The 12,887-nt window shown below is 35.3% G+C and overlaps 1 protein-coding gene across 1 annotated transcript; it reads left to right on the plus strand.

Moving 5' to 3' along the window:
* On the plus strand, positions 1–2,384 carry LOC147521744 (Tetratricopeptide repeat (TPR)-like superfamily protein). Its single transcript, XM_086566243.1, is given in 6 exon segments — positions 1–32; positions 211–374; positions 377–735; positions 737–1,120; positions 1,122–1,646; positions 1,648–2,384. Coding segments are annotated over 6 exon segments (2,061 nt in total). The 3' UTR covers positions 2,245–2,384.
* Positions 2,385–12,887: the final 10,503 nt, after the last annotated feature.

Raw genomic sequence — 12,887 nt, forward strand, 5'->3', positions numbered from 1 at the left:
ATGCCGATACAATGCCACTGTCCCAATCACTTGTACTTACATTCTACGTAGAAACTCAATCCCCACTTTGAGAAATATCGATTTCTTCAAGTGAGCTTCTCTGAGGCATATGGTGAGATTTTTATCCGTTTGTCGAGCCGGGTGTCTTAATGAGATTAGACCATTGATTGAGTTAATGAAGGTCTTGTTGTTGATTCTGTAACATTTAAGGTGTTGCTCGACGCGTTTAATCATTCGTTCGGGTAAGTTTGAATTAGCTATTGAGATACTTGATGATATGGAAGAGTTAGGTACTAGTTTAAGTCCTTATATGTATAATTCTGTTATTGTTGCTTTAGTTAGAAAGAATCAAATTGAGTCGGCTTTATCTATTTTTTAAAGCTTTTACAAGCTTCGAATGGTGACGGGTGTGTTGTTAATGCTTTATCTTGTAATGAATTGTTTGTTGCATTGAGGAAAGCTGATATGAAGGAAGAGTTTAAAAGTGTGTTTGAGAAGTTGAGAGAGAAAGAGGGTATTGAGTTGGATACCTGGGGTTATAATATGTGCATTCATGCATTTGGGTGTTGGGGCGATTTTGGTACGTCACTTAAACTGTTTAAAGAGATGAAGGAGAAGGGGGAACGATCGGAGCCTGATTTGTGCACTTATAATAGTTTGATTCATGTGTTGTGTGCAGTTGGAAAGGTAAAGGGTGCACTGGTTGTTTGGGAGGAGCTGAAAGATTCTGGTCATATATGAACCTGACACTATTTCTTATCATGTTATTATCCAAGGGTGTTGCAAATTGTATAAGGTGGATGATGCGACAAGGATATTCAGTAAAATGCAACATAATGGGATTCATCCTGATACTGTTATTTGTAATTCTCTACTTGATGGGATGTTCAAGGCAAGAAAATTGAAAGAAGCCTGTCAGCTTTTCGAGAGAATGGTTCAGGATGGGATTAGAGCTTCATGTTGTGCGTATAACATTTTAATTGATGGTTTGTTTAAGAATGGAAGAGCTGTGGCAGCTTACACTCTATTTTGCGATTTGAAGAAGAAGAAGGGTCAATTTGTAGATGGTGTTACGTACACTATTGTCATCTTGCATCTATGTAGGGAGGGACATGTGGAGGGATCGAGCATTGGAATTGGTTGAAGAAATGGAAGCTAGAGGGTTTGTTGTTGATCTAGTTACCATTACATCTCTCTTGATTGGTCTGCATAAGCAGGGTAGGTCGGACTGGGCTGAGAGGTTGATGAAGCGTGTTAAGGATGGAAGTGTTTTGCTGAATGTACTTAACTGGAGAGCTGAAATGGAAGCAAGAATGAAAGGTCCTCAGGATAGAAGTAAGGATTTTACCCCAATCTTTCCTTCAAAAGGTGACTTCAGTGAGATCATGGATTTTGTAAATCGTTCATCTGTTGACAAACAAGTGGATAACAGTTCTGTTACAGATGGTGGAGAATCCCAAGTTGATGGGAATTCTTCCACAACCACTAGTTATTGGTCATCGTCCCCTTACTTGGATCAACTAGCTGACAATGTTGAATCCACCAACCATTCTCAGTCGTTCTTTTTAGTATCTAAAGGCCAAAGAGTGGAGGAGAGAGGAATAGAATCTTTGGACATTGATATGGTCAACACATATCTATCAATCTTTTTTGTCTAAAGGAAAATTAAGCCTGGCATGCAAGTTGTTTGAAATATTCAGTGAGAATGGCATTGACCCTGTGAGTTACACTTATAACTCCATGATGACTTCGTTTGTCAAGAAGGGCTACTTTAATGAGGCATGGGGCGTTCTTAGTGAAATGGGTGAGAAACTTTGCCCAGCTGACATTGCAACATACAACCTTGTAATTCAAGGTTTGGGGAAGATGGGGAGAGCAGACCTTGCCAGTGCTGTTCTCGATCAGCTTGTGAAGCAGGGTGGATATCTTGACATTGTGATGTACAACACCTTGATTAATGCATTAGGGAAGGCTGGAAGAATTGAGGAAGCCAACCAGATGTTTGGGCAGATGAGGCAAAGTGGGATTAATACAGATATAATTACTTTTAATATTCTCATAGAAATTCATTCCAAGAGTGGTCGACTAAAAGAAGCATACAAATTCTTGAAAATGATGTTGGATGCTGGCTGCGCCCCTAACCATGTTACAGATACAATTCTGAACTTCTTGGAGAAAGAGATTGAGAAACTGAGGTACCAGAAAGCGTCTATCAAACCAAAAAACAAAGATGATGCTACTTGATTCATTTGTATTTGTTTGGATTAAGTTGATTCAAGATTGACCGCAGCTGAGAACAAGGTACTATCATTTATCTGGAGTCAGTGACACCAAGGCAACAACACTCTGGTTGGGCTTGATTGCATGAGTGGTTGGAATATTCACTGCATATTTGTGGAACTAGGATCGCCAGTAGAATAGAGGCACTGTCCAAATATCAGTATTTGACCGGATTCATATCAACTGCTTTGAATGTGGATTGACAACTGCCTTCGTGTCATGGGGATTCAATGAATGAAGACTGACCTCAGGCATATGCATTTCATGCTAGAAGCATAATTTCTTTCGGCTGGAGACTTCCATCTTTGATCTGGTATGTATTTGGTAGCGTCATGCAACTTTCCAGTTCAATTTACTTCTGGTTTCTGCATCCCTAGTAATTTTGAATTGTATATTGCTTTAAAATTTTGAGGCGAAGCAATTTTGAAATGACTACGCTCAATTAAATGAAATGTTAATAGACTAATAACCTCTCGTTTGACTTGGAATTGGTAAGTTATTGTGACTATTATAAAACAAAATGAGAACTTGTTTTTAGCTCTTGTTTATGTTCAGGATTGATGGTTCTCGGTTTTGAAACAACCTCTTTACTGTAATGCTGGCAGAATAAGTGTGAAGTGCGACTGAGGAGTGAGGACCGCCTATGATGGTTGGTGAAAGATCAATATGATTCTCATCCCAAGTGCAGCTTGAGGTAAATAAATTTATTTCTTACCACCAGAGTATTTTACTTTAGATGACAATATGGCATTGTAATGTGCAATTGAGAGTTCATCTGCCCAAACGTGTATTTGCTCATTATGTTGCCTTGCAGCATCTACATCGGAATTTGTCAAAAGAATGAGCCACATCGGATCAACAATTAGTCTTACAAGCTCTGCAGTCTGCACTGCCTCACAGGCTCACAATACTACACTTTCATTCTACAGTGCTAATTTAAAGGAAAATTAAATTAACATCCAAGCCTCCAATCAAGATTATTAATCTACATTTTACAGGTCAGTTCGTCAGTGCTCCTGTCTCCTGATTTGGGCTTAAATTGACAACTGTGATACTATGGGCAGTAAAGCAGTATCATACAGTGGTGAATTGTAGTACAAGTGTACAACCAGTACTGTAGAAACCCATGCATTGACTAATATCACTCTTTTTTTTGGTAGCCGACTAATATCACTCTCTTCAGTCTGTTTGGGCAGCTTTCGGACTTCAGACTTCAGTACGAAAAACTATTTTACAACATAACACCAAAAAGAGTAAAAAGAAAAGAGGTAAGCAATTTACTTCAAAACGGCCTTACAAATTCTGCTTAGCTTAATGAATTCAAAGAAAACAAGTAGAATTATTTTTGGTAACCAAAACAAGAAGAAATTGTTCCCCTTCAACGGTTGGATCTTGATCAAATGTTAGGATGATAACAAAATACTATGGTCGCTCAGACTAGAACAATTAATACAGTGACGTTGTAATTGTACATGTACACAGTACGCCTAAAATGCCCAAGTTTACGAATATATCTTTTGTACCATTGCTTCGAAAGAAGTCTTTGAAGAGGCTTTCTTTTCAGATATGAGTCCAAACTCCAAACAAACATTCTACTGAAGTTGCTGGATAATTTGGATTATGTAATTAAATCATTGTTGTCTTAAAAGGAAAAATGATTTTCTGGAAAGGATCCTAGCAAACATGCTAATCAAGCATTGGTTTATCTAGTTAAACCAAAATCCTAATTATAGTCTATCAAAGTACGTTACGATGTTCGTTCCCTATAACAAGCATTCCTCCTTATCATTGGTTCTCTTTGACGTCACCTATATGGCACAAACCACCATATCCATACACAAAATTCGACTGGCTAATCTTTTATCAGATTACACATGGAGTTCCGGTAATAGCTGGAGAGTTCTAGAGCATGGAAACGTGCGAAATTCGGCATCTCTTAGAGCATTCTAGCACATGATAAATTCCCCTAAACTATGACTTGGAACTAAGATTTTTGATGAAAGTATCGATACTTATTTAAGAGTACAGCCCTCAAAGTGCATTGTCCATTAGTGTTCTTTTGGTATCCATATTCAAAGCGTATCAATATCATACCAAACAAAGTACTATCTAGTGCCCAACTTCCCTCCATTCTCACTGTCAAGCTTCCTAAATTGAAAGCTCTGCCTTAATGTGTAAATGAAAAACGTGCATCAAAGAAGCTCAATCCTCTTACCTTTCTAAGTAAGGACAGGTTCTTGCAGGATAAAGGACATGAAGAATTCTCCATATATAGGTGGTAAAGGTACATTAGTCTGTGAACTCAAGCCATTGTTCTTTCTTACAGAATCCATTTTTTTTCACTTAACATCAAAGCAGCTGTGATATAGTTTAGTGGCTTGTTATGTCTCTTGAATAGATCGAGATCTCTCTTCGTTATTTGGTGTATATATAGAGTTAAAAGATATACGAATACTTCATTGTTAAAGAGTCACATACTCACATGTGCCGCCCCAGCTAAAATGTCAACTGCACTGCTTTTCACTGATTACGTTATTGTACATACATGTACGAAAATCATGCACCAAACTAAATTGAGGGCTCCAAATTGGGATAGATTTTATCATTTCTTAAAGATCGTTCCTAACTACTTCAGACACTCTTCAAGCAATTGGATCAAATGCCTTCATTTTTTGTTTATATTGCTTAATATATGTTTCACTACTGCCACTACTGTAATTCTTCCAGATGTGCTCCTTATCTTTCTTCTGAAGTTACTTCTTCTCATTTTCATTCTTTCTTGGGAAAAAGGAGGTAGATTACCTAGATGGCTAGATATCGGATTGGGGGGACCTCTCACCAAATGCATGGGGTTCACTAAGAGGTCACTATGTGCAGCAGCACTAAAGAAGAGAAAAGTAAAAGATTTGAAGGGAAGCGACAGTGGAAATAAAAAAAAAGTTACAATACATCATCACATTTATATATTATAATAAAGATTTGGTAATGTGAGGGCCTTCCTATATTAAAGGTTTTAACCAAGAGGTCCCCATTTATAACTGAACAGTAGCTATCAGACACAAAAAGAAAGGATGAAAAAGATAAAAGTATAAGATTTGAAGGTAGGGGACAATACACAACCAAAAAAAAAGTTGCAATAGGTCCTCGCATATAAATCAGGGGAAAAAGCTTCTTTTAAGTGAAAAGTAGTTTTAAGAGGTTATTTTTCGGGGAAAGTAAATCAAAAAATGGTACAAAAGGATGGGAGCAATCATTTAATATCAACTCAGCATGTTGTGTCTTCAATCTTGATGCTATTTAGTGATTCATAATATTGCAAGAGATAATAGTGCCTTTTGTAAAGCCAAATCTGACATATATATTAGTCTGCAGTATATGTTATTTATAAACTAAATATGTATTAACTCACCACTGTAATATTGCCATATATAATTTTGAAATATGTTAATTTTTCTTTTCTTTGAAAAAACAATGGAGTAGATTGAAATGGTACTACCTTATTAACTTGTCACGTACGGACAGAAAAAACTGAAAAGAAGATAGCATTCTCATATTTTCTGCCATCATCGTTGCTACCACGCTCACCGCCATATTTTTCACATCCCATCCAAACAATATAATAGAGACGCCCGACATATAATCCTTTCTACATTTCTTAATTGTGTTTGGAGCTATTATTATGTTAACTATTTCAATGCACTGTCATCCAATAGGCCATGCAGTGAATTGAAGTAACTGAACTGTGCCATCCTCATCTTCGACGAGTGCACACTGTTGTATATAACTATCAACTCTAGGGGAGGAAATGGACCAATGCAAGTGGTACGTGATGCAGAGTTCAGCACTCGCTGAAAACTAGGTAATGCATATTCAATTCACATAAGTGCGACAACATGTACAATTATACAGTTCACAACAGGGCAACAGGCTGACCTTTTAGTCCAAAATTTTGAAACTAGCTGAACAGATCGATCAAAACACCCGCGGAAACTCAAGTGAAGTATTAGGTGATTAGTATGTATGTCAAGAAAACAAAATCTGAAAGATCAAAGATGTTATTAACAAAGTTGTCAGTTACCAAAAAAAAACAAGTTGTCATTAGCCCCAGCGGCTAGACAGTTATCCCATGGTCTAGATCATTAAATATCAAGGACCATTCAATGTTATAAATGTCGAATCTCGAGGTCTTGGTCTGAAGTCTGAACCTTGGAGCTGGCACTATCATTGACTAAGAGCTAATAATGTAGGCCTGCTTACCTTAATTGATCAAGTTCAGGCCTTAATACTAATTGTTTAAACTCTACAAGACCTGAAAGAGAGATTAAAATTTTTAAAGTGTTGATGCTCATTGATTCAAGATAAAGAATTCCAAAATCTTTTCTATCTCTCTTTTTCTCACTCATAGATCTCGATTACTCAACTCCATCTCATGTTATGTTGGCTTTCACAAAAGAAGAGCCATGCCAACCAACCTTCACACGCTTATAAATTTATATTCATTTTTCATCTATGCCACCAATTCATGAACTAAACTCTAAACAAGTATAACTCAACACGTGGCAAGACCCCACTGGACCTAACTACTGATTTGCTTATTACTTAAATGGAAAAATTAGTATGAAGGAATCTACCCACTTTTGTTTAATCAAGAATAATTGGTAGGTTTTTGCTTACTGTCTTGTACTTGAAACTCCCCTTCTTAATGTGTTTTATGCCTACTTGGACTAAAGTAGACTATGAGGTAAACAAATAGGTGTGTGCAAGTGTATATGTGAAAAGAAAAGGATAGCTATAGGTGAAGCAACCTATGCAGGAGAAGGTCGGTTTTCTTACTAATTGTTAACTAATATAACAAAGCCTAGGTCAATCAATGCAAATCATTTTTCTCCTTGCATTGTTAATTCTTTTTGGAGTTAAAACTTGGACTTAAGCATAGATTAGGATTTGTGTATATTTTCTTTATAAAGCAAAGTGTGAGAGATTCTTGGTCAAGTGTGTTCAAGTCCCAAGGCCAACTAATTATAAGAGAGAGGTTGGTGTTGATAATATTGATTAAAATACATGTCTCAATCTGTTGATCAACTTATCACTAATTCAGAATGCGCTTTCTTAGTTAACTAATTGTTCAAACTGAAACCCAACTGTTCCAACTCATCTTTTATTGACTTGTAAACTTCATTTGAAACAACTTATCGTCGCTAGAGTATCACAAATTATACATCAGTCGTGTTTAATTTCTATTCAATTTCACAGAGGGAAGTCATGTCCAAATCCAGCACGCACGTACTTCACTGCAATGTCAAGACTCAACAGAAATTATTAGAAACTATACATCAAGCTAGATTAGTTGAAATATGTAAGCAGAATACGATCGAATAACTTATACATATTCTCAGATACGATTAACACTCCACATTTCTTTCCTATACAAATTAAATGAAGTACAAGCAGAAAAAGAAGACATAATTATATTGTTGCTATGGAAATTACTTTTCAAATAATTCTTCCTTCAGTGTTAAGTGTTAACCTTACACTCTTACATGCAGACAGCTGTGCATGATGCTTCTTCAGGTGTGAATGGTACGTGGTTCTGAACCTCGTCTACTATACCTCTCTGGATCAATGGATTCAAAAAATCCGATTTGACTTAGAACCAGATGACTAGCACATATTTGAGATCAAAATCTCAGGTTAGTTGCTTCTGCTAATAATAATCTTTTGGAGTATCTATTTGTTTATGAAAAGATGTATCTATTTGTTTATGAATGGATGCATGATAAGTAAAACCAATTCAAGTTAGTTATACATGCACACTACCACATTTAGTTGTCTATATACAAATGATTCAATTGAAGGGTCAACGTAACCATCATAGATCTTTGATTAATATATACAATTAGTGCACCTAGAATTTTAATCCCCAAGAGCTACTTATATTAATGAGTTTTATAACTATTTAGTATCACGAATTTTTCCTTTTTTCTTAAATGATACCGAACTGTTTTTCTCGCTTCTTCCATTACTCTCAAGTTGTTTCAATCAAGTACCTCAGTTCACTTGCCGTCTCAATTTGTTTGATTTTCATAATGGCAAGCACGTGAGCTTGGTCGCTCTAATTTCTATCGCTAAATAAACCAATTAGTTGCATGACAGACTTACTACAAACATGCAAGTAAAAGGTTTTGGTGGGATAGAAATTAGAGCAACAAATAACTCAATCTAATTGGTTTATTTAGCGATAGAAATTAGAGCAACCAAACTCACGTGTTTCGCCGTTATATAAATCAAACAGATTGAGACGGTAAGTGAGCCGAGGTACTAAATTGAAGTAAATTGAGAATATGTAGTACTAATATGCGAGAAAAAAAAAAAATATACTTTTAGGAACAAAAAAATTGTGGTACTAAATAGTTATAAATTCGCTACTTAATCATTGGTCAAATAATCAAGAATATATAGACTAGTATCCTTCATCAACTTGTTGTACGTGATCCATGATTACAAACTTCTTTACTCGTTTGAATATGAGCTTGCATTCCAATAATTCGATATGGGATGTCCAGATCATATTGCTCAATGTTATGAAGACATCAAGTATATATTGTTGCATATTATTGCAATACCATTATATATAGGCCTGGGCTACCACGAGAATATCCTCATAGGGATGAGGGTTCCGAGACTGTTGGATGTGTGATCCAACGGTCTCGGATCTCATCCCTATGAGGATATTCTCGGGGTAAACGAACTCATATATATATTGTACATACTAGTGCCACGCTCAATGTAAATCATCTTAAATGTATGTAGATCGTCGGGAGTGGATGCTACAAGCTAGACAACCAAAATTTAGAGCATTTGGAGTAATAAAGTTAACCATTCTTTAATCTCCCACACAATAAAAGGATGTTTATGAATTTAGTATTGTCCCACACATGGCAAAACGCTAACTTTTATATTAATTTTTTATTTTTCTATAATCAATTTCTCTAAGCTCGAACATATGTGAATTGTCAATTATATTAATATATTATGAGAATCTTGGGAGACAAAATTGTAATGTTTTTTTTCTTTTTATTCTTCTTTTCATACAATTAATACAATTTCCACTTACAAAGCCTATATATATATATATATATATATATAAATACCAAATCTAAAACAACCACAACTTCATCTACAAAATGATTTAAAACCTAATTTTTTGTGCATATAATCTACTAACTATAAAGAACATCTCTACAAAAATTCAACTCGATCGTTTGATATCTTCTAACTTAGATAAAAATTGTTGTCCATTTTTGAAAAATATCTAACAGTCCAGATATGTCTAGTTTTTGCAATCATCTTTTGTCAATGTTAAAAATTGTCAAACGTAGTTGTGAAATCTCACTGGCATAGATTTCACAGGCAAGATTTTGATAACAATTCTTACTATTCTCAGGTCCAAAACAGTGATCAATTCTGGAGCACCACGCAGACCACCGATGTTTTAAGGCGAAGTATCTTTTTAATTTTGTTATCGAATGAGAAAATAAGGAGTTGAGTAGGAGGAGAACTATCAAAATCCATTCAAGGACTGCATATATGAGAATTATCTTTGATCTTGTTGGTGTTTCTATGCAACATGGTTGCAAACTTGTTGGCTTCCATGTTTGATATTTGCAACTTATGAAAAGCTTATACAAAACTTGTTGGCTTCCCCTGTTTGATATTTGAGGAAGAAACCCAAAAAGCAACGTGAAAAGAAAAAGGGTTTTTCTTTTATGAAAAGAAATTGTGGTTTTTGCCTCTTTTAATTTGTTTGATTTGTTAGAAGCATATTTGAACATCAGATTTCGAGGATCTGACGGTTGGCTGGATATGTCAAGATAATATGTTGGCTACCTTGACAGCTTATTTTGACATCCACAACTTACACAATAAACTAAGAGCTGATTTTTTTGGGAATATGTTCTCCATACAATAGAGATCATCTTCACAAATTATCAAGACATTTGAATATGTCTAACCTTGTGTTTAAGTTCAATATTTATCTAACGGTCCACAATTTTAGCACTCTTTTTAATAAAACTAGACATATCCAATTGAGATGAGTTTTGGTAGAGATTCTATCCAAGATAGGAAGATCTTTTCTACCAAAAATCAGCCCTTAGTTTAATATACAAATTCACTTTTAGGTTTTGGATGTCAAGATAGCCAACCCCAAAACTCGTATCTATGTATGAGGAGACATAGATGGGACCATATCTAGTCTTTTGGGGTTAACACTCCCAAGACCTGAGCGGGATAACCACCCCCTTTGTATTTAAGTTCAATATTTATCTAACGGTCCACAATTTTAGCACTCTTTTAAATAAAGCTATATCCAATTGAGACAAGTTTTGGTGGAGATCCTATCCAAGACAAGAAGATCTTTTCTACCAAAAATCAGCCCTTAGTTTAATGTACAAATTCACTTTTAGGTTTTGGATGTCAAGATAGCCAACCCCAAAACTCGTATCTAAGACATATATGGGACCACATCTAGTCTTTTAGGGTTAACACTCCCAACACTGGCGGGATGCCCCCTAGATGGCCAATAATTGGGGGAAAAAAAAACTCCCTAATTGGCTCATCTAGTGAGGGGGGTAATACTAGTTAACCCAAACTACAATGTAAATACACATAGAAAGACTAGACACTTTCGCTTTGGTAGGAGTTGATCCCAAGATCTCTTATGAATCAAAGGCTCGATACCGTGTTAAATTGTCAATTTCTCCAACTTCGAGCTTATATAAATGGTCAATTTTATTAATATATTAGAGGCTCATATATGTCAACATCTCTTTTTACTTTTAGAGACTTCACTGGTGATTTTCGTATTAATCTTCATAAGAATTTGTGTATCAATACTAATTTAAAGACAATGCCATGCTATTGTTTTAGGAGTGGAAACTACTATTGCTAGAAGTTTGCAAAAGATTTGAGTGGAATCTGATCTTCTGTAGCAGTGGCTTCTTTCAACAACGGAGACATCATTTGGGAGCTACAAGCAAGATGGAAAACATGTCGGTTGAAACTTCAATCCCTCTCAATAACTCACACTTGGCGAGAGGCCAACATCTCAACTGATATTTTGTCAAAAACAGGGACAAACTTGCAAGGGAATGATTCGATCATCACTAAAGGAAAACTTTCGTGGCTTATCAGATCGGAAAATCTTTATAGCAAGTTTGTAAGATTATGCTAGTCTTTATGTAGTGTACTGAGCTTGTTGGTGTTCACTTAGCTTTTTTGCTTTTGGGTTGCCCAAACTCAAACGCAAATCATTCTTTTGTAATTTTCTCCTTATTTAATATATTTCAACTTACATTGAAAAAAAAAATATCTAATAGCTTTTAAGTCTGAAACTTCATCTTGCATTTGATTAATTTGAAAATGTAAAATTTAGGACAAGTAAATAGTGTACTCAAGTTATTTAATTTCCTAGCATTGGTTCACTAAAATACACTTTCCCTTTCATTAACAACAATGAACATTTCCCATCTAGTAGGGAAATTTTCGTACTCTGGAAAATACCACCTTAATTTTATTTCTTGAAAAGAAACCTTGACAAAAACCTGAAATAAAAAACAGTAAAATTCACTAATCCCAAAACACAAAGAAAAAAAAAATTAAAAACAGAATTAATTAGATTCTTGACCAAACCAAATTACCAAACAAACCCCCTAAACACATAGAAGAAGAAAAAAACTCACTTCCCAATGTAATAAAGATGGTCAATACCCAATAGTTAAAGAAAGAGAGCTGGAAGAAAAAATATTTACAGAGTTGGCATTGTCAGCTACTCAGCTTGTTTAATTTTTTTAAAAAAAAAAAAAAAAAAGGATTAACCCATTTTTGTAAAAAACAATAAAGACAGTAAAGAAGAAAAAAAAAAGAAACATTTTTTTAACAGTAGCAGTGGCGGTGGTTAATCATTCAATGGCTCAGTTTCTAATGCAAGCGTGGGTATAAATGCACAAACTTTGCCATTAATCTTCTCTTTTTAACAGCACCCATCAGTCATCATTCATTTTTTTCTCTCCTTTGTGTTGAAAGATTGTTTCTTTGATGAGAGGTAGTCTAAATATTGGACTAGTTTGAAGAATACCCAAGTTGATAAAAGTTGTTTTGAGTTAAAAGCTTCAATGGAGTGACAGAATGCTAAAAGTAGCAGAGAATCTGCAGTGGGTATCTTTTTCTTTCCACTTTTAAGTCCTGGTCTTTTATTTCCTCTGTTTCAGAGCTTGGGGTCCTTTTTTCCCTTCTGTGTACTTCTGACTAGTGTTCAGTTGGTTTTGAATGGTGGGCTCTTTTTGATCCCTGAAATCAATGCTATCTGTTCTCTTTTGACTGCATTAGTTGGGTTCTTCTTCTTCTTGTTGTTTGTTTGGGTTTCTTATTTAGTACTAGTTTGGAATTGGTGATAGATTAATCATTTCTGGGAAGATCTACGTCCCCTGGAATTAGTTTCATCTTTGAGCTCTTACATGTTCTGAATTTGGGTTTTGAATTCTGATTTGAGCTCATTTGATTTGACTTATGGTAAAAAATTGATCTTAGTTTGGCATTGTTGACCATTG

Source organism: Coptis chinensis, chromosome 1 (genome assembly GCF_015680905.1).
Source record: "Coptis chinensis isolate HL-2020 chromosome 1, ASM1568090v1, whole genome shotgun sequence".
Lineage (NCBI taxonomy): Eukaryota > Viridiplantae > Streptophyta > Magnoliopsida > Ranunculales > Ranunculaceae > Coptis > Coptis chinensis.